We start from the raw sequence: 23,009 nt of genomic DNA on the forward strand, positions 1-23,009 counted from the left end.
CCTCCCTGGTCCCGGCATGCACCGGGGAGTAGGCCCGGTCTTTCTCTTGGGCAGGAAGATGGCGGCCTCTAGCGCAGAGCCGCAGATCTTGGTACAATACTTGGTGTTACGAAAGGATCTATCGCAGGCTCCGTTTTCCTGGCCAGCGGGCGCACTGGTGGCACAGGCTTGTCACGCAGCCACCGCGGCCTTGCACATTCACCGTGACCACCCGCACACGGCTGCCTACCTCCGGGAGCTGGGGCGCATGCGCAAGGTGGTCCTCGAGGTGAGGCCCCCCCCCGGCAGAGGGGGAGGGGCGCTGAGGGCGTCGAGACCGGAAATGGGTGGGGTCTTGAGTCTGCGGGCCTAACTTCGTGGTGTGGGTGCGGCGTTGGTGGAGAGAAGTCCTGAACGTCTGGCTTTGAGAGGGTTCTGGGGCTTGAGCTGTTGCCCAGGGAGCTTTCCCTTGGCTGGGTGGGACCTGACTGTGAAGAGTGGACATCGGGTCCTTTATTAACGCTTCCCGCATCCCTCCTGTCTCACCTGCGTCCTCAGTAGACGCCTGTGAGGACGGAGGCTGGTGGAGCGAGACCCGCCTTTCAACTGTGCACTGGGCCGGCCGTTTAATGCGGCGCGGAAAAGTACTGTCCCCCTCCCTTCCGCAAAACCGATCCGGAAGGGATAAGGACACGATTGAAGGCAAACTGAAGCATTTACCTGGGTAGACGCCAAATTATTTGAAAATAGATGCGAACACTAGTACGTATAAGTTGAACCTAGCATAAGAAATATCAGAGCCCAGGGGTGTGAAATAGCGATGAGGTTCTTTGCAGATGGCCACACAGATCTTACCCTTACCCTTTGTCAATTCTGCTGCTAGAAGTGTATACTAAAAGAGTAATCAGATGCACCCAAAGAGCATTGTACAAGGATATTCATAGGAGCACTTTAGAATAGTAAAAAGTGGAAATTACTAAATTTCCAATACTAGGGATTGGTTAAATTAATTTATCCCCTTATAATGGGTTATAATGAAGCTAGCATAAATCTTGTTTTGGAGCATATTTGGTTGGCATGGAAAAGTGCTCATGTGATGCTAATTAAACTGTATGTACAAAGTGATCCAGATTTTGAAAGGAAAAACTAAGGAAATGCATCCAAATATTAAGTAGTGGGTGGTGGGATTTTGGTTATTTCCTAATGCTTCTCTCTTTAGTTTTCTACATTAAACACATATTTTAAAATAAAAGCAATTTTTTTCCTCATTATAAAATTTATGTATTTTAATAAATAAACCAGAACCTTGAGGTGGAATGGTGGGGTAATCCCTTCATGGCTAGCTGGCAAAAACAGATTATGTTTCGAGAGAAAAACTGCTGTTGGGTAGTGAAACATTGAACAGTAACCTCTAGGAAGATACCTTGAGAATCTGTAAGCAGGCAGAAAAGCAGCCGCTTTTTGTTGAGATTCTTTTTGTAGGACAAAGGCCTCAAGAAATCATGTGGTTTAGACAGCCCCCACTCCTTCGCTGTCAGGCAGATAATATATTTATCCCTTTTCTCAGAGGAGACATCTGCAGCCCACAGAAATTACGTGACTCCTCTGAGTTTAAAAGACATCTGATGATTCCTGGTTGTTAGCCATGACTCAAGAAAGGGACTTAGGAGTCACCGCTGATTAAATTAAGGTGCTGTTGTAGCCATAAAGACCAATAAAATATTAGACAATCCCAAGATTAACTACATTTATTGGGTGCCTTCTGTGTGCCAGGCACAGGTCTGAGCCCAATTTCAGTGAATCCTCACTACTTCTGGGAAGCATGATCATCCCTGTTTTACAAAGAGGAAACAAAGGCCCAGCTAAGTCATGTAACTTATCAAAGATCGTGCAATCAGTAAGTGGTAGGACAAGGGTTTGGACTCACTCTAACTAGTACTGTGCTGCTGCCTGGTGCTGCAGAAGGAGGGAAGGGAAGTCAATGAGTTCTCCTTCAGCATGGCTCTGCCTGAAGGACTCAATAGATTAAGAATGGAAATCCCATTATCCTCTAATTTGGTAAGACAAACCTCTAGTTATCTTAGTGGCTTCTGCCTTCATAGGCAAAAATATACCTTATGCAACATAACATAACTAATTATCTTTATCTTCTGAGTGATAGCTTTAATACTTCCTATAACAGGATTCAGCATGGGTGATAAGAATGATGAGAAACAATTTCAGAAGGATGTTAGAGAATAGTTTGCCCTCCTTTGAGTTAACAAGTGGGAACTATCCCAGCAGAAGGAAAATCCATCTAGGTTTGTGCAGAGTAGGGTGGGAGGGGAGGAGGGAGGTGGAGGTGATGTGATTTTAGAAATCCTTCCAGGAGTCATCTCTTCTAGAAAATGTATAGAGCATAATTACTGACAGTGCATTCCCTCAGCATCTCAAGAGGGAAGAGAAAAATCTCCATTTTATAAACAGGAATACTAAGCCTCTCCCTGTCCCCCCTAGGCAGCTTATCCAAAGTCCTTCAGAGAATGAATGGCAAACGGAGCAGTGAAGCTGTTGCTTCTAGACACGAGCTCTAAAGCTCCTTCTTTTGTAGAGCTCTTGCCCCACTTTTAGTTAAAAGGAACCACCCCCCATACTTTTTTTTTTTTCTTTGCCTTTTGACACTTCCTAAATGGGCTGTTCAATCTATGTTCTGTGTTCTGTTCCTTGTAGGCCCCAGATGAGACCACCCTAAAGTTGCTGGCTGAGACCCTGCAACAGAAGAACATTGACCACATGCTGTGGCTGGAACAGCCAGAGAATATCGCCACTTGCATTGCGCTCCGTCCCTACCCCAAGGAAGAAGTGAACAAGTATTTGAAGAAGTTCCGATTGTTCACATGACTGTTAACAATTGCGTTGATATATTTGAATATCAGTTAGATCCAGAAACTGCATGCCGTCCATCCCTAAGCATCATATACTCCTTTCAATGGCAACTCGCTCTTCCCGTTAAATTATGACAGTTCCTTGAGGGTCAAACACATGTTTGTATTAAAATTGTCATTAATAAGTACTTCCTCTTATTTTTAATTATTAATAAGTTCAGATGGGAGAAGTAGGTGAGCAGCAATATTGTCTATGGGTCATTGCTCAAATAGAAGATTTGGTTAGACTCCTATACAGGGGTCAAGGAAACACCCTTCCTTTTTTGTTAGGAATAATAGAGTTCTTCTAATAACCCAGGTTAAAACTTTGCCTTTGAATTCCTTATTTCTTATTCACATCCAGATATTGTATTCACTGAATCTAGGACAACATCAACTTGCAGATACACCATTATTTTACATGTTGTTAAGAAATAAGAAATGCTGCCAATTAAGTTAAGACATGCAATTAATTGTGAGATGTATTTCTATTTCAAAGATGTTAAAATATATATTGGGGCCAGCCCGTGGTGTAGTGGTTAAGGTTGGCGTGCTCCGCTTCAGCAGCCTGGGTTTACTGGTTTGGATCCCAGGCGTAGACCTATAGCACTTACTGTGCTGTGGCAGTGACCCACGTACAAAACAGAGGAATACTGGCACAGATGTTCGCTCAGGGCAAATCACCCTCAAGCAAAAAAAGAGGAAGATTGGCAACAGATCTTAGCTCAGGGCAAATCTTCCTCAGCAAAACAAAATATGTGTGTGTATATATATATATATCTTTCTTTCTTTCTTTTTTAGATTTGATGAAATATGTCAAGTACTACATCTCTTTTCTTGTAGTTTCTGGTGCTCCCATCCCGTATCAGGCTCTTGTTTTGCTCATCAGTGTCCCATTGGTCTGCTTACCTCTAGTGTATCCTGGTTACAGTGCAGCAGGTGTTCTGCCACCAGGTTTGTATAGGATCATTGAGCACCCTCTTCAGTACCAGCTCTAAGTTGCCCATAGAACAAAGTCAGAACTCCTTAGCTTAGCCTTCAGGCCCTCCACATTCATGTTTCCTACCTATCTTTTTAGGTGAATTTTCTGTCTCTTTATCCAAACTTGATGTTTCAACGAAGACATTCCAGTTGCTGCCCTCTAGTCTCTGGCCTGCAGTCGAATGTTAATACTCTTCCTCTCCCTTTCCTGCCTCTGGCTTTACTTAAACTATTTCTGGCTCAAGCACTATTGCTTTCACAAAGTCTTAACCAACCAAAAATGACAGACGTTCTCTGAACATCTATAACACTCTGTACAATGTTTAAAATATGTCTATAAGCATGGAGACATCTACTGAAATTGCTTGGACATCTGTAAAGCAAAGTTATACTTTGTTCAACAGATATCTGTTACATGTCTACTGTGGCAGGCTGTACTAAGAGCTGAGGATATAAAGATGAATAAAACAACTTTTGCCTTCAGGTAGTTAAGAGTCTAGTGAAAAGACAGATATATAGATAATTAATACAGAGAGAAATGTACAAGGTAATATGGGTATACTTTTCCCCACACACACCCTAAGTACTAAGGCCACTAAGATACTAGATACAAAGATTTTCATTTATAAGAGATGGTCACCTGAAAGTAGGAAAGTGAATAGGGCCTCCCAGGAAGAACTGGTAGAGTGCTGAGAACAGAACCCAACCCCAGAAAGCTAAGTGAAGCCATAGAGTTTGAAGGGGGAGAGAGCAATCAAGCCAAGCATAGAATTCCAGTAAATAAGAACTGAAGGGGCCAGCCCTGTGGCATGGTGGTTAAGTTCAGCATGCTCCACTTCGGCAGCCTGGGTTCGCGGGTTCAGATCCTGGGTGCAGACCTACACTACTTATCAGCCATGCTGTGGCGGCAACCCACATATAAAGTAGAGGAAGATTGGCATAGATGTTAGTTCAGGGTGAATCTTCCTCAGCAAAAACAAAAACAAAACAAAAAAAAACCCTGAAAACCTTTAATAATTGGGAACATATTGGTTAACTTGGTGAAAGCAGTTTAAATAGCATATGAGGGTGGGAATCATTTGGAGTCTATTGAGACAAGAATGGGAGGGGAGGTAAGAGATGGAGACTATCCTTTCAAGAAGCTTGAGTGGGAGGAGAGGATAATAATTGGATTGAGGCTGAAAAGGTGAGTGCTGGGTCCCATAGGGGAAATTTTCTTGGATGCTTGAGCAAGTTGATGGGTGAGGAGAAGGTGGGTAAGGAGAAGAGAGTTTGAAGTTCCTAACTATAATAACTGATGAAAGAAGTCCAGAAAAAATGGGAAGAGATGGGGTCAAGACATAGGGAAGGACTGACCTTGAACAGAGAGAAAGAAACCATTTTTGAGACTGAAGGGAAGTGGGGAAAGGTATGGAGACACACACAAGTTTATACATCAGAGGAGGAAGAAAGTTGAAGTTGACCATACCTCGTCTTGATGTTCTTCTATGAAGCCGGAAGTAGGTAGCCTTTGATAAATCTGAACAAACTCCTTGAGTACTATATTATATGGCATAGGATAGTGTTAAGAGTTCAGACTCTGGTGTCAAATGGCCTGAGTCCAAATCCTGGCTCTCATACATTCAAGCTGTGTGAACTTGGGCAAGTCACTCAACTTCCCTGAGCCCCACTTCCTTCATCTGTAGGATAGGAATTTACAGGAGTGCTATATGGATTAAATGTGTTAGTATGTACAAATCCCTTGGGACCATCCTGGTCACACGGTGCTCGAACCTAAACATAAAAAGACATAAGACACAGCCCTCAAAGACCTCTCAGTCAAGTAAGCCAGTTGTCTCATTCCTTATCTGCTAGGGAGTGATACCATCCAGAATCATTAAGTACTCCCTGCTATTTCCATTCAAGACAATTAGGAAAATATTTCCAAATGACACTGCATCTTAAAAAAATTTTTTTTTTTTAATTCTGAATTCTGCTGTGAGACATAGTGATAAAGCCAAAGAGAGATGAGTCTATATAGCTGAGAGATAAATCCCTAAAGCTGAGATCTGGGCATAAATAGCATAAACTTCTACCCAAGAGAGAAAAAGACAGGTACTTATGTGCTGATCCTGGGTGAGAGCGAGACAATAGCAGGGAAGTAGCAGATTTTTTTATTAGTATCGGCTAGGACCATTATCATTTGAACTGGACCAGTGGTTCTCAAAGTGTGGTCCCTAGATCAGCATCACTTCGGTACTTGTTAGAAAGGCAAATTCTCAGGCCTTACCCCAGACCTACTGAATCAGAAATTCTGGTGTTATCTAGAAGCAGCCTGGTCCCAGGAGGCAGCAACCTAAAAGGTGAACAATAAATGTGTGTGACTTAGAATCAACACATTCCGATAGTGTATAATGTGCTTCCAGGAAGAAGTCAAGATGGAGAGCAAGAATCTGGCACTAAGTACAGTATATCTGGCCGTGCATACCATGCTTACAAAAAATGCTGTGTGGGGGCTGGCCCGGTAACATAGTGGTTAAGTTCACACGCTCTGCTTCAGCCTTCTGGGGTTCATGGGTTCGGATCTCGGGCGCAGATCTACACACCACTCATCAAGTCATGCTGTGGCAGGCGTCCCACATACAAAAGAGAGGAAGATGGGCACGGATGTTAGCTCAGGGGCCAATCTTCCTCACAAAACAAAACAAAACAAAAGGTGTGTTCTTCAATAGAGCAAAGATTGTGCTGCAAGCCTTAGAAAAGGGGATACATCCTTGAAAATAATTTCCTATGCTTTGGTAAGTTTCTTATATGTGAAAAACGTTTTATAATTAACAAAGTGCCTCCCTGTGTGCTGATCAATCCTGACAATTCTGTGATGCAGGCAGTCTTGTCTCAAGTTTACAGATTCAGAAAGGTTTGACTTGCCCAAGATCAAAGCCAGTGGCAGGACTAAGATTGAAAACCAAGTCATTTGTCAGTTCAGTTTTCTCTTAACCTCTCATAGTTGGTTACTAATTTGGTTTTCAGCCAAATAGATACTAGCTAGAGAGTGGTTTGAAAAGGGGTCATGAGTAGTTCAAGCACTGGGAAGCGGTATCTTCCACTTTAAAGTGGTTGATTGACATTCTAGATTAAAAGTCAGCCTCCTGTGACTGTGAGTTGTGTGACTCAATACCCTAGAGCCCAATTATCACTGGATGAGCTGAGAAGATTGAGTTTCTGAACTTGTAAAGCTGAGGATCAGCGCCCAGGTCACGGCTTCTCACGGGGCTGGCAGAATCCAGAGGGCTCCCTGAAAGGGGCATGTTAAAATTGCCTGTTTTATTGTTGTTTAATCAACATACATCTTCCCCACAGATTCTGAGATGCCGTCCTAGGGGTGTGCACTCCTTCCTGCTTCCTGGTTGAGAATGTTGGCAGTAGTGGACCACTGTTACTAATGGGAAGGTGTTAGTGTGGTAAAATGGCTGAGAACCACTGCCCTCAGTTATGATTGCCTCACAAGTTTTAGCTGTTCTTTGAGGTCAAGTTTAGCACAGCCCCAGCTTCTCCTTCTCTACTTTTAAAACCTGGACATGGTAGGTCTTGAATGCTGGCTTAATGCTGGATTTTAGTTGTGGGGATTTTTGCAAGGGCCAAATAAGTGGCACCCAAGTTCTGAACCTAGGTTCTTGAGAAATAAAACAAAAAGCAGATGGAGAAACAAAATATCACATTTATTATCAATAAGTTAGAAGATATAGCTTTATGTGATAGCCTAAATGGGCTTGCTAATTTCCTGTCCTATGGGAAAGTGTGAGTATACAGAGCAGATACTCGCCAAAGCTGCTCCTTCCTACTGTCATTTGCAGACGTAAAGATAGAACAAATCCCCCCACAGTCAATCTGTCAAACTTGGATAGATTAGTTCCACCTAATTGAGAAACATGGACCAAAGGCAATCATCCACCAACTAGGTTATTCCTTCAACCTGCAAGAGGAAGAGTAAGGAGTGGAGCAACAGATCAGGAGCATTATGTTAATTAAGCTCATTCTGTAAAGGAAGAAGTGGGGATGAAGCGATCCACCTCCTCCATTGGATGTAGGCATTCTGAAGAAGTGCTAATGATCCCAGAGGGAGACTGAGCTGGCAACAGGTGCAAGATGTATTTGCTGGAAATGAGGAGGAAAGGTGGGACATCAGTAAGGAGGCTGTTTGAAATAATGGAGGCACAAGACTGTGATATGGCTGCAGGAATGAAAACTGAGCCATAAGAAATATGGTGTTACTTCTTTATGGTACAAATGGAAAAGGTAAGGCAGGTACAATCCCAGAAGACTTGAGATGAAGAGTCAGCTCTGCTACTGAATGGCTATGCAATTTTGCCTCAGTTTCCTCACCTGTGAATAACTCCTAACAAGTTTATGATGATCATCAATTTAAACAATACTCCATAAAAGCACTATATAACTATCATCACCACACACAATTTAGTCTTTTTCAATGAAATCATCATCCTTACTTCTTTTTCTCATCTTACTGCTGCGTGGAGATGTCAAATCAGGTCTTTGCACTGGCTAGGACCTCTAGTACAATCATAGCAGAGCTAACAAGTATCTTTGACTTGCTGTTGACTGAAATGGGAATGTTTTTAGATCTTCACTGTTAGATATGTTATTTGTTGAGAGTTTCAGCAAATATTCTGTATCATATTAAGGAATTTCTCTTAATGGTTTACTAAATTTTTAAAAATTCATACATGGATTTTTTTTTAAATCAAATATATTTTCTGCATCTACTGAGATGACTATATGGTTTTTCTCTGTTGTTACTGCGGTGAATTGCATTTCCAGACTTCAAATATTGAACCATCTTTGTTCCTGGAATAAACTCTACTCTGGCATGATTATTTAATTTGAGAGAGATGGCCTAATTAAGAGACCTCGGTTCCAGTCATCTTTCAATCTCATGGCTTCAAAAACCACTGATGTGCTGACTTCCAATTTAATATCTTCAGCCACTACTACTACCCTAAGTTTCAGACCCATATATATCCAACTGCTGGCCTGACATCTCCACCTTTTGGATGTCTAACAGGAATCTCAAACTTATCAAGACAGAAAATGAAGTAAACCTGCTTCTCTTCCCCATCTCTGTTAATAGAAATTCTATCCTTCCAATTGATCAGCCCAAAAACCTTGGAGTTATTTATGAGTCTTCTCTCACACTCCACTGATAAATTGGCAAATGCTGTTGTCTCTACCTTCAAAATATATCCAGAATCTTCTCACAATTTCCACTACTATTATCCAGGTCCAAGTCATTATCTCTTGCCTGAGCTGTTACAATAGTCTCCTACAGGTCTACTTTCTTCTGCATGTGCCTTCTCTACAACTATTCTAAACACAAAGACAGAGTGATCCTTCCAAAACCCACATAAGATCATGTCACTCCCTTGCTTAAAATCCTCCAATGGCTCTCCACCTTGGAGTAAAAGCCAAAGTTCTTATATTGGTCTGTAAGGCCCTACACCATCCTGGCCCTTATTACCTCTTTGACGTCATCTCCTACTATTCTCCTCATTCACTCTGTTCCAGCCTTAAGACTTTTGCGCCTCTGCTTAGAAAGCTCTTTCTCCATATTGCCACGACTCACTCTCTCACCTCCTTTAGGTTGTCACTCAATATCACCGTCTCTGAAGACCTCTTCTAACTTTCCTGCTTTAAGCTGCCACCATCACCTCCACTAGTACTCTCTATCCCTCCTTCCCTACTTAATTTTCCTGCACAGCACTTATCATCTGACACACCACATATTTTGCTCATTTGTCAATCAACCTTCATTCCACGAGGGCAGGGATTTTATTTGCCCCAGTGCCTGGAATACTACCTGGCAAATAGCAGGTATTAAATTAATATCTGTTAACTGAAAAATATATATTGTTATTACTATTACTTTAAAAATAATCATCCTTTAAAATAGCTATTGTATGGGCCGGCCCTGTGGCTTGGTGGTTAAGTGCGCGCGCTGCAATGCTGGTGGCCCGGGTTCGGATCCCGGGTGCGCATCGAGGCACCACTTCTCCGTTCATCCTGAGGCCGAGTCCCGCATACAGCAACTAGAAGGATGTGCAGCTACGACATACAAATATCCACTGGGGCTTTGGGGGGAAAAAATAAAATAAATAAAATCTTTAAAATAGCTATTGTGCAATATTTTAAAAGACAAACCCTTAAGTCTAAAGATTCCCAAGACCAACCATAATTTACTTTTGAGCTGGAAATTGATAAAGTGACTGAAGTCTTCTCTTTATTTGGGGTTATAAAAATCACATTTCAGGGCCGGCCCCGTGGCTTAGCGGTTAAGTGCGCGCACCGCTACTGGTGGCCCAGGTTCGGATCCCGGGCACGCACCAACGCACTGCTTCTCCGGCCATGCTGAGGCCGCATCCCACATACAGCAACTAGAAGGATGTGCAACTATGACATACAACTATCTACTGGGGCTTTGGGGCGGAGAGAAAAAAGGAGGAGGATTGGCAATAGATGTTAGCTCAGAGCCGGTCTTCCTCAGCAAAAAGAGGAGGATTAGCATGGATGTTAGCTCAGGGCTGATCTTCCTCACAAAAAAAAAAAAAAAAATCACATTTCAAAGACCGACTTAAAAGCCTAGATCTGGGGCCGGCCCCGTGGCTTAGCGGTTAGGTGCATGCACCCCGCTGCTAGCGGCCCAGGGTTCGGATCCGACGTACCGCTTCTCCGGCCATGCTGAGGCCATGTCCCACCTACAGCAACTGGAAGAATGTGCAACTATGACATACAACTATCGACTGGGGGTTTGGGGGAAAAAATAAATAAAAAATTGTTTTAAAAAAAAACTTAGATCTGGTTCATTACACTATTTTTTCTACTTTCCTATACACTTAATATCATTAATAAAAGGCTTTAAAAAAGCTTTCAACGGAAAGTAAGAAGAATTTTTGAAGCTTAAGCTTAGATGTGCACGAGTCTTTAAACTGAGTATGTTCTATGTGGAGCCTTTTTCCCAGTTTATTTTGGTTGAACTCTAAAAGTCTAGCTTACTAGGTAATTATCATTTAAAATACAATTGTTAACATCAGAAGAATGTTAAAAAGGAAAGCTAATTTTAAAAATTAATGCTTATTTTATGAAAGTTTGCAAGTTAAAAAGGAAAATGAACAAGAAATATGCAGCCTAAAGTTTAGTACAGGCAGGTGTATGATAAATTACTTTAGATCTGAAAACAAAGCAGAACTGAGCAGGGCTGGCTCTTCAGGAATGAGGAAAGGAATTCCAGGTAGGACATTTGTTCTGTTAGAGGAAGGTCTTCCTCTTCGTTGACCTGTCCTATCTGTCCACTTTCCAAGTTAAGTCACTCAGCTTCCAGAGGCACTGGTTTTAAAAGCCAGTCTAACAGAAATTTCACAAAGAGCCATCTTATTCTTATTTAATTTTATCATGAATCACTTCTCAGCAGCATTATATTGTAGGTGAAAGAGATAGCATGGCATCTGATATACTCATTTTGGGTAATTGGAAAGGATTATAGTCAACCCAATCAGCTGATTTTCAGTGGAGAGGTAATTTCTGAGAAAAGTAAAGGTTAACAAAAGCATATATCAACTATAAATATAAAGCTTGAGAGCATGAAAAAGTGTAACTTTTGAGCAACTTACATGTGCATTAATTTTTTTTAAAACACCATCCTTAAAAAGTGGAAGTATTAAAGATAACTGCTAATGTTCTGCAAATTCTCCAAATTTGTGGAGGCTCACATTTCATGAAAAAAAGGAACAATCAGCAAGACAGAATCATGACATTGTCTTGAACTCTTTGACACCTTGCAATCTTCCATTAGCTCAACAATCAGGTCTTTAGGAAGACAACTCAGTGCCTGGTCTGTGCATCAGCTCCTTTCTCTTATTTAAAATACTGCTTCTGAACCTATTTCTTCAATCAGCAGTTAAGAGCCTACTACGTGGAAGGAACATAGTAGGGGACAAAAAGAGAGATGTGGACCTCTTCTTTAAGAAGCTTATAATTTGGTGATGGAGAAAATAGATGTATTTATAACCAAGTGCCAAATGGAGGCCCAAACACTGCAGCAAGACAGTACAGAAGAGGGGGCTACTCTAAGTGTGGGGACCAATGAAGTCTTCTTGGAAAGGGCATCTAAACTGAAGCCTTGAAGGACGAGTAGGAGCATTACAGGCTGAAGAAAGACAATAAATATGGCAATGGAAGTGAGAACATAGATAGTAAAATCAGGAATAAAGACCACTTCTTTAGAGAAGGTGTAGAGAGTAAGGAAGCTTAAAAGCTAGGTTGATTTCAAATCAACTATAGGCAAAAAGTAGTCACTAATAGATTCTGAAGGTCATGTTTAGAAAGATTTCTCTGATAATTTTGTGAAGAATGAATGTAAAAGGCATAAAGGTGGTTATTGTAATCATCCAAAGAAAGATAATTAAATCCTGAATTTGGTCTGTGATAAATAGAATTAGAAAGGAGAAGATAGCTGTGAAGCACTTCAAAGGATAACTTTTTGCAATTTGGTGAGATGAGTGGGAGGAAGTTGTTGAAAATGACCACTAAAGTGCCTTACTAATTTTGGCCAGCCCCGTGGCTTAGCGGTTAAGTGCGCACTCCGCTGCTGGTGGCTCGGGTTCGGATCCCGGGCGCGCACCGATGCGCCACTTCTACGGCCATGTTGAGGCCGCGTCCCACGTACAACGACTGGAAGGATGTGCAGCTATGGCATACAACTATCTACTGGGGCTTTGGGGGGGAAAAGAAATAAAATTATAAAAAAAAAAAAGAAAGAAAATGACCACTAACAAAATGATGCAATTAATTCAGATAAGGGATAAAAGAAGGTTATTTGTGGAGAAGTTATTTGGTTTGGGACTTAAGTTTGAGGTGCTGGAGGCCATGTGGTAATGTTTACCAGTTGGAAATTCAGGACTGGATCTTGAGAGAGATCTTGGCTAGAAGGGTGGACTTAAGATGCATATTAATGTAAGTGGTACTGAGTTCAAGGGAAAAGATGAAATAATTCAGGGAGAGTATAGGGACTTGCTTGAGAACTTATTACCCTCACACAAATTTAAAACATGAAAAAAATCAGTACTTTAACTCAAAATTAGTGCCCAGTTTACTTTCAAAATGGAAACCCCAACAGACTTCTAAGGAACTTGAGTTCCAGAGAACAATTTTACCTCATCAGGATTCCCACAATCTTTATGTGTTACTGTCTAATATGCTTTTATCTCTAAGAGTTGTATTGTGCAGTGGAAACAATGGTAGGTTTCATCCCAAAGCCCAAGGATTGACTTTTGGGTCCAGCACTTCCTGGCTACCTGACCAAAAACCTGAGCTTCAGTTTCACCATCTGTAAAATGGGGCTATGACCTACTCTAATTGCTTCATAGGATTTTGAAGATCAAATGACATACTGTATGTGCTGTACAAACTAAGAAATTATTAGCCAAGAGTATTAGTCTAGCATATTGCTTGGCAGAGTAGAAAGAAAAAGTATTTCTTAACTGATGTAGAATCTCCATTATTAGGAAGGAAGCAGCTTCAGGCAAGTATCTCTGTATTCTCCATACGGCCTATCACAATATCTGCACTGCAACAGCTCATCAAAAATGGAATAAATACCAAAACCTTGGTCCAAGGTTTTTTGTTTTACTCTGTATCTTAGGATCTCTGGGCATTGGAGTGGGAGGAAAACTTGACGGAATAAAAACGATTCCTTTTAACATTTTAATTCTTTTCTCAGACCAATGTCTCAGGTTTGTTCCAGATAACTGTGGGCGTTGCTTGCTTCTGTTGGTTGCACAAACTACCATAGTTCTGAGGCAAGCACAAGTGATTAGACCAGAGCCAAACTCTAGCATAGGAGAAAGATTCTTGTCTGCAGATGGATTAGTAGCCAGAGAAAAGTGAATGCTTCCCTGATCTGATCCAAGAAACCAAATTTCCTGTCTCACAATAAGGATCCTCTGTCACTTTATACTTGCCCCACAAAGAACCCACATTTTCCAAAATTCTTTTAAGCTCAGGAGAGGAAACTGCAGTTTCATGGACCCTTTTTCATTTCCTGGCTAGATATGCAGGGACAGAATGCCTCTCCCACAACTGTAGTGGGACACCCTGCTGACCTTATGCCAAAGCTCATCCTTATTTAGGCCTCCAAAGGTCAGGCTCTGCCTGCCTCCAGAGCAGGGCCAGGTCCTCTCTTCTCAGCTCTTAAGTTCTCACCTCTCTTTTCAAAGCCTTTTTTAAAAAGTTAACTCATATAAGAAAGCATTGCCTAAGGTCACACAATGAGATTCAAGTCTGCAGATTCCAAATCAGTTCTAAATCATATAGTCCAGGATAATGAATCCAGAATTTGGAATTAGAAGACTTGGTCTCAAGTCCCAATTCCACTGATAAACAGTGTTTGTGTCATAACCTTTTATAGTTTTCTCTTTACAACAACTTTCAAAGGACTGCAGAGGATTGAATGAGATAATGTACCTAAAAGCACCTTAGAAATTGTTACAGTACAAATTTATTTTCCCTGAATGTTTTTAATAGTGTCTTCAGCTACAACATATTATTATGTAAAAGATATAAAAGCCTGTACTTCTGGCTGGATAGGGCTAGTTATGGAAGAGACCTTAGCTCCTGGCTGGCACAATTTCCAAGTGAGGATCCCAGAGCCTAGTTCATGTTCCTTCTGGAGCCAAAGGCTGATTTAAATTACTTTCCAGTCCACCAGCTGACATAATCCTAATAAAATGTTTATGAGAACTCAAGAACACTGGTTACCAATTTAAAAATCCACCTCTCTGGGGCTCCTTCCTGTCTCCAGGCTTTCACACGTGCTGTTCCTCAGAAGACTTCTCCTCACTCTGCTCTTCACTGAGCGTCCTCCTCATCACCCTGCAAACCTCACTTCAAATGCCATTTCTTCCTCAAGGAAACCTTCCTTGACTCTCCAGACAAGGTCTCACTCACAAAGCAACTTCTAACTCTGCTTTATACCACTTATAATCCAACTGTGATTATAACCATGTAAGTCCCTCCACATGAATACAAGCTCTGGGAGGGCAGGTCCATGTCTGTCTGGATCCTTCCATAACCCTAGTGCCTTGAATAAAGACATTAAAATGTGTCGAATGAGTGAATGAGGCCAGAGCTTTGTGATTCTTCAATCTTGTTAAAAGCTCTTGTGGCAATGAAAATAAAATATATAAAGAAAACTAATTTAGTGCTGGCAGAAAAGGTTCTGGATGGAAGAATGCTTCCTTTGGCAGTTTTCTCCAATAAAAAGAATTCATGGGCTTAATTAAATCACCAAGATCTTTTTCAGAAGTACAGGAACGGTCAAGGATGAAGCTTGCTCTGAATTACTGACTTTTTTCAAGTGGAGCTGCTCTTCTGGGAAGAGCAGTTAATGTCAACAAGGAAATCAGCACATCTTCCTTTGTAAGCAGACAATTGTCCTTTCTTTTTCTTTGATTGTCAGAGCCCAGGAGACAGTTTCTAGGTACAGAACCTATCTTAGGCAAAACCATAAAGAAGATGAAGTTTCTCTATATCAACCTCACTTTTTCCTCAGTTGTTTCTACTTGTTTTTCTAATGGCCTTCCCACTCCTAGTTCAGGATAAATTTAAATCAATGTTCAGCCTCATTTAAGAGAAGTATTATTTTTACTTTATCCTAACTTTGGGAAAAAAGGTTTTGTTCCCCCATAAATATGACTTCAGACAAGAGCTACCAAATCTGTGTGTATTTATGTGTAGGAATGTGGGATATACACCCTTCCTTGCCCTCTAGAATCACATTTGTTTATCCTCCTTACCCTGGCACTACTTAGCCAAGTGTTGGTGGATTTAGGCCGCCTTAAAAACACACAAACAAGAAACAGGGCCTAATTTTTATAAAATACATTGTCAGATTGAAGGAGCCTCCTGAACTAAGATTCAATATTTGTATAATCTGTATAATAATAATAAATGTTAATATATAAAAACCAATGATGGAGACAGATACGGTATCTTGTAGCCATGAAGTGCTGTCTGGACCAGATCTCCTGGGCCAAGAAACAGCAGGACCAGAGTGTTTAATTATCAGACAAACGGTCAAAGTTAGAATTTCCTCAAGGCCCACTATCACGACTTCACTTTGACCTTCTCAGATTTCAGTGGTCTAGTTCACATTAGGCTGAGGATCTGAGGATCTTCGGCTTCAGGGATCCTTTCTTTTATCATCCTATTAATTCCTGCAGGATGTAAGTTTCATTTCTTCCCTGTAAATGAAGAGGCAACCCATGAGGTTGTTAAACAAATTCTATTCAGTAGCTGGAAAAGTGAATTTCCTGTGGAATGACAGGAATTACATAGAAGCAAGCAATTTTATTTTCCTCAAATGTAGCAATAATTTTAATCTGTACATACATAAAACAAACAGTGCAATTATAAAACCTTGAAGGTGACATGCATACTTTAAGGTGCAGTTGGGATGGGGGGAGGATGTTATTAGCATCTCCAATTTTCCTTACCACTTTTTTTTTCTAGTTCCTTATGCAAAAGCACTGGGTCAGGAAACTTCATCTGGAATGCTGAAGTTAAAGGTGAACTTCCTGAAGTTTGCACGTCTAAATATCACAAACAAAACAGAAATGACCTTGTAGAGCAGTTTGGTAGGGACTAGAGTAATATGGCTGGGCTTTCAAGCTGGGAATGAATGAAATCAGGGATGCATTTTCTGAAAAACTAAAAGACACAATGTTTGTAACTGAGTGTCCTACTTCTGTTTCATAGTTGCTACCCATGTGAGCCCTTCCACCAATCTTTTTATTCAGTATAGTTTTTGAATAGATGCTGTTCAATGGAGTTATTTGTAACTAGGGGTGGTGAGATGCAGAAAGGAGGACCTGGGAAAATGGCTTCTTCCTTGATGTCTGAGTCCACGCTCCTCTTCCATTGTTAGTTCTTATGGCCTTTTCTCTACCATGGAAGCAGAGGTAGCTGGTGCACAATGTCAGATGCTGTCATCATTCACAGGCCCAGAGGTGCAGGTAAAGGCGAGTGATGGGGTCTACCTTTGCTTCTTCCACAAAACCTTTCTCAAGTTTTCCTGGCCTTGCGGTGGAACTTCTAGAACTAGAAAGTCAGTTCATTGGGTCCTTGACTCAGAGACCAGGATGAGATAAGACTTGGCAGAGTGACAAGACACAAAGGGAAAATATGGTACCAATTACCCTCAGAGCAGGATAGAGAAATTATATTTTTACTGATGAAAATTCGAATTCCCAAAGTCAACCTAAAAAAAAAATGAAGATTTTCTTGGAGTACTAATTTTTCTCTGTACAAGTAGCCTGTGTACTTCTGGTGATAATTCCTTGCACTGCTCTCAAGTTGCATGATCCCAGGGGCACTCTAGGGCAGTGTGCTCTAGCTCACCTGGAACAGCTCTTTCTGGCAGTGGCATTTTGATTTGAACCCCAAAGTAAATCCATACATGGCGTCACAGTTATTAAAATAATGAAATATTACTAGCCAAATGTAACTGCAATTCAATCAATGTTATATTTCACACACAAATTTAGAAAAATCAAGAGTATGATAATAAAACCATAAAATTAAACAGAAGGAAATCAATTTCTACAAGAAATCAAATATATTTACAGTGAGATTTAAAGGGGAAAATAAGCTACTTGGATCATAAATTTAATTTTATTTTAAATAACTTTAGCTACCTCAGCTGTTAATACAATAAAAGCAGAAAGAACAGGCTGCCTTTTTTTCCAGATTGAATCAGAAAATTGTATCTACAGTAATTGACAAAACTCACTTCTTGTCCTTCACCCATCTCATCAAAAATTATTGCATTTTCCCCCAAACTGTATTTTTTTGGATTCTTCTGTGAATATACTCATTTCGTCCTCGATCCTGGAGGCATCTTGGTTTAAATCCATCTTTAAAAAAAGGAGAAGGAGTACACATGTGGAGGCAAAATATTCTCTTGAAGCCAACAGAGAGAGAGTTGCTAGAAGAAGCTGATTGTACACACAAGCTGCCTGGGGTTGGGAAGGGGAGGGCTGTTGATTTAGAGACACGTGACAGCCTTTGGTGGATGGACACAGGCAAAGCCCACCGGGCCCTTCTTCCTTGGCAGGGTGGGGACTGAGCCAGTGGAGGCGGAGCTTCATCATCCCCTTGGAACTTGTCGTTCTGGTTCTCCTCCAAAAGCCTTCATCCAGATAAGAAGCCAATGACTGATTACAAAAATAAGAATAATTAAATTTGGCTCAAGAAATAGATTGTCCAACTGTTCTGCCTTGTTATTTTTTCAATATCCAAGGCCTTTACAAAGAAAGAAACAAAAACATCTCTCAATCTCCCAACAAAAGTGAACTCCTTTTTTTTTTTTTGCTCCAAATGCTACGACCTGAAGAATGGCTGCAGATTGAGATATCAAAAATCTCAGAAAAATATATAATATATTTGTATATCTCTGTATGTCTATTATTTAAATTTCACATTCCTTTAAAAGTGGTTATTCAGTCAGTAGCTGCTGAAGGAGGCTCTTCTGCTGGGCCTGGGGGGTCTGTGGTCCTGCTGTGGGTTTTTGAGTTCCCAGTGGACCAGGCTGGTTCAGGTAAGGGTCCCCGCCTACCAGATTCACTGTACACTGGACGTCAGCAAACACCTGAACCTGTTGCACCTGCTGGAACACAAATAAAAGATGTGTTTAGACAGAAGGGTCTGCCCCCCCGGCTTATGAGTGGGTACTACTTGAAGTGGAAACTCACTAGAGCATTCCTCTAGTCTGTAGTCACCACAGAGAAGAACTCTTCTGTCTTCTTGTCCTACAAAAAGAAAATCGCTGCACTCATTTTGCTCAGGGTTCTGGAAAGTTCACACTTTAAAAATAAAATCAAAATTGGAATGGTCAAGCCTCCTACAGGCTCACATCAATACTGAAAGTGAGCATCATTGCTAATACTGCCAAGATTGGGAAAAGCCCAGTTTCAGAGTCAGGGTATCCAGTGGTGGGTTTAAAAAAATACGTGTTATTTGGAAAACTGGTTTAAAAACATTCTACGGATGACTTTAGTAGAATAAAAAAATCTTTATGATGTTAGAAAATTAAGAGCTTTGAACCTAGTATTAGCAAAACATCACCACCACAATTCAGTAATAGGACATCAGCATTACTAAAGTTAATGTCCAGAAGATTTGTGTAGTATCTAAATGTACTATAGCACAGCTCCTTTACAGATTGACTTTAGAATTACAGCAAAATATTAGCAGAACAATTTTATATTTAACTTCTTTTTCCTGATAGACAATCCATTTAAACACATGAACTAAAAATAACAGTAAACTACTAGCTGAGAACAGTGTGAATTTTCCCTTTAACTACTTTCAGTTATAATACACGTATTCCTTAAAAATGTCTAAAGTTGCATAGTTCTAGCATTTTCTACTGAGAAAACAAAGCCAGAAGTTAGTCTTTACCAAGCAGCCTTATTAAAAAGTCATTTAAAGAACTGATTAAGGCCAATATCACACTTGTGAATGTTCCAGACCAAGAATGGAGATGCCTTCTCAGGCATCCAAGTGCATCTAAATAAGTGCCTCAAGTGTTTAGCAAACTTGTGCCTCAGGTTTAATAGGTTCGTGAAGTATTTTAGATTAGTGATGCATTTTTTTGGTCATTCATCACTAATTCATGCTAACTACACTTGGCTTTTCTGAAAACTTTTCTATCCTAATTGAATAAAAGTTTTTCCAGTACCCTTCATTGGCCAAATGTCAAATGTCCCAATCATCCAATTGCTGCATCAGTCTGGCCCCTGGTCCTCTCCATCCATCCACACCTCCATCTACTCTCTCTCAGATAGGCAGACATTTCCTGAGTGGGGCTTTTTTAGTACCTATGAATCTAGTTAGATTAGCATCGTTTCTCTCCTGATCCTCCTCTCACCCCACTTTCCTAAATTTTGCTTCTTGCCGCCATATGCTCCCATTTGTTTTCTTCTTCTTTGGGGCTCTTTCTTGTGGATCTAAAATACACTAGCTCTCTGAGTCTGTTCTCTAGCTGCTTCTGTGCACCCCGTTGTTCTCTGTGACTTCTCATTCCTACTCTCTTCCTTCAAGAGCTCCACCCCTGGCATTCCGCTCTCCCCATGTCAACAATCTCCCTACTAGCCTTCTTCCTGCTTCTCTAGTCTGTGTTGCTTTGCTGTTCTTTCCTCTGTCTTGCTTCCTCCCCATCCCAGGTCTTCAATCCTCCTCAGTCCTCCTCTCCATGTCTTCTCCTTCTCCTTTTCTGCACAGCTGTCTCCATATTTCTATCTACCTCACTCCCCAGCTTCTGTTTGGCAAATACAGAAACAGTGGAGCAAACAGAGATTTCATGACGGGCTACAACAGAAAGAAGATTCTGCCACTGAAACTTAACATGAGCACACAGTATAGTGCTTTTAGGCACTGACTAATTTTTTAAAAAAATTAACATACAAAATTTCATGTTTATATGTTTCAACATATGAAATATTGGGGCAGAGCACAGGCGTTTCTGTCCCTAAACACTGAAAAACATTCTTGATAAAGGCATGATAAACTAGAGAGAAAATTCTGCTTCTTTAAAAAGAATGCTTTTTTAACATACTCTATTTTGAAACTTAAAAAATCAAAAAGATTAAACCAAACTCTAAAAAGTACACGTTTCAAACTATTACTTAGAAATGGGGTGCTTTAGACCAGACCTCAAAGGACTTCTGATATTGCCACATCTTCACAGACAGGCAAAGATGCAAATGAAGCTTACAATTTGCCAGGAGACAAGAGGGGTGTGAGAGCTGAGTCCCAACCTCTTAACATTTTCCACCATAGTTTTTACTCCAATTCAAATACTGTCCTGGGGCTCAAGAACTTTAAAACCTGGTTGTCATATTTTAACTAATTTGTCGAACTTCCCAGTATATGTCTCTGTAGGTGTTAGACTTTCAAAAACTTCTAGTGAATGAAGACTATCTTCATTTCCCCCATCACAAAATCCCCTCTTCACCCTCAGAGGCCTCAGATCCTATTTCCTAATGCTCCGACTATGGACACAGCCTCCTAACTGATCTTTCTCCTCCTGAGCTGGCCGCCAGTGCTACTCTTTTCCCCTCCTTCCCATCAGGATGAAGCCTAAACTAGCACTTTTATCGCTGCGCCCCATCAGGGATGAAGCTTCCTCTGCAAGACTAAATCCAAATCCCTTAGTTTAGCATTCAAAGCCTCTGGAAATTTGCCCCAATCTACTTTACCAAATTTAATTCCTATAAATTCTTATTACAAACCTTTACCTTCAGGGGATTTGGTTTTCCAGTACTACGCTCAGATTTTACTGTTTCTCTCTCTCTGTGTCCTCTACTCTCAATCCCCTAGACTTCCAAGTTCACCCCCGCCCCCAGCCTCCAACAACTATAGTATCTTTCCCCCTCACTTTGCCTTGCTAACTGTACTTCAGGCCCAGTTCAGTCCCATCTCCTGTGTAAATGCTGTTCAGACCAGCTCAGCAATTTCTTGTTTCTTTTAATGCTTGTGGCATTAACATAAATTTGAGTTGGTCTTTTTTGATTATATGATAATTTATGTGCATATGTCTATATGTTTTATCTTTCAACAGGCCCAAAGTGGTATGGCAGAAACCACATGAACTTTGGTGTTAGAAAGACCTGGGTTTGAACCTCAGCTCTGCCACTTTCTAGCTTTGTGAATTGTGCATGTAGTTAAATCTCCTCAGGTTCAGTTTTATCATCTGTGAAAAAAAGGAATACCACCTCCTTCAAAGGGTTCTAGTGAGGCTTACACGAGATAAAGCAGACAGTGCACAGCACAGTGCCTGGCCAATCACAATCATTTCACAAATGAAACTTCCTTTCCTCACTTCTCTGCACAGTTCACCTAAAGGGCAAACGTGTCTCATGTTTCTTTGTATCTCTACCTTAGCATAATGCCTGTATTTTTAAAAAATATTTATTAAGAGACTAAAGACTAAACCAAAGTTATTGAAGTGAATTAAAACCTCCAAAATTTAAGTTCATATAGGAAAGTAGCCACCCTTGCTATTTGTATTGTTTTGAAACAAGTTTCTAAAAGGAGGCAGAGTACACAGCAGGCATTCTGTTCTGAATTTACTAAGATCTTTTGAGATATTTTGATTACACATGAATTTTAGCACAGTGTTTATTTACAAAATAACAATTAGTGGCCACCATTTGTGATCCCCTTATCCTGTCTAAACACTGGATTAAAACTTCTGAAAGCTTATCTCATTTAACCCTCTCCTATAAGCAACCCTCTAAACAGGTATCTTGTTAGTTCTCTTGGTTACACAGCCACTCAGGAAAGTTCCCTAACATGCCCAGGATGACACAGCTAAGAAGAGTAGAGCCAGGACTCACACCCAGGTCTGACTCCCAAGGTCAGGCTCTTAACTACGATGCTACACAAAGTTTCCTGTGTATCTAGAGTACATTTGATAGCTCTGGGCTTAGAATTTTCTTACTGACCTGGGTTCCATCTGGTTCTGTTTTGAGAAGGTCAGTGGATGACAGCTGGTTGCAGTAGAGGCCTGTGTGTCTCAGTGCTGGATCATTTATCTATTAAAGATAAGAATAAGATCAAATTACAAGCTAGTTGTTTAAGTTGAAGACCAAATTCTTCAATGAAACACAATCCCACTGACAGAAAAATAATAGGAGGACAGCAGAAATAAAAAGCTTAGCAATTTACTGTGTTGTGAGAAGTCAGGATAGTGGTTCCCTTTGCAGGGGTGGAGAGTGACGTGTAAGGTAGCATGAAGAGAACCTCTGGGGGGCTGTTCTGTTTCTTGATCTGGGTGGTAGTTATAAAGGCGTGTTCAGTTTGTGAAAATTCATCTACTCGTATACTTTTCTGTATATTCTTATACTGATACTTCAATAAAAAGTTAATTCACACACACAAAAGTTAATTAGCAAAAGACTTCCACTTCTGATCAAGATTCAGTAACAGGGATCAGATTTATCCTCTGCCTAAATGAACTAAAAAATTAGACAAAATATATAAAATGAAGGCATTCAAGACACTGGACAAAGGCGCTGAAGGAGAGTTAGCTCTGAGAGA

At 40.7% G+C, this 23,009-nt stretch overlaps 2 protein-coding genes across 12 annotated transcripts in view; one reads left to right on the top strand and one right to left on the bottom strand.

The window, feature by feature from the left end:
- The first annotated feature begins 1 nt into the window (after window position 1).
- PTRHD1 (peptidyl-tRNA hydrolase domain containing 1) lies at window positions 2-3,031 on the top strand. Its single transcript, XM_004418278.3, has 2 exons — window positions 2-268; window positions 2,689-3,031. Exons 1-2 carry the CDS (start codon window positions 17-19, stop codon window positions 2,857-2,859), a joined length of 423 nt encoding a protein of 140 aa, XP_004418335.1. The 5' UTR covers window positions 2-16; the 3' UTR covers window positions 2,860-3,031.
- A 13,141-nt stretch (window positions 3,032-16,172) lies between these two features.
- Window positions 16,173-23,009, bottom strand: part of NCOA1 (nuclear receptor coactivator 1) — a 232,043-nt gene continuing 225,206 nt past the window's right edge. For 8 of the 11 annotated variants that reach the window (XM_087437068.1, XM_087437070.1, XM_087437063.1 and 5 more), the window contains 2 exons: window positions 22,415-22,504; window positions 16,173-18,573 (listed from right to left, as the gene is read on the bottom strand). In XM_087437068.1, the coding sequence (XP_087293194.1) occupies window positions 18,403-18,573; window positions 22,415-22,504 (261 nt within the window). In that variant the 3' untranslated portion in view covers window positions 16,173-18,402. Of the gene's footprint in view, window positions 18,574-18,658; window positions 18,716-22,414; window positions 22,505-23,009 lie in introns of all 11 variants that reach the window. The other 3 variants (XM_087437072.1, XM_087437073.1, XM_087437071.1) reach the window with 3 other exon arrangements.

This window comes from Ceratotherium simum, chromosome 11 (genome assembly GCF_057802395.1).
Source record: "Ceratotherium simum simum isolate JZ-2026a chromosome 11, ASM5780239v1, whole genome shotgun sequence".
NCBI lineage: Eukaryota > Metazoa > Chordata > Mammalia > Perissodactyla > Rhinocerotidae > Ceratotherium > Ceratotherium simum.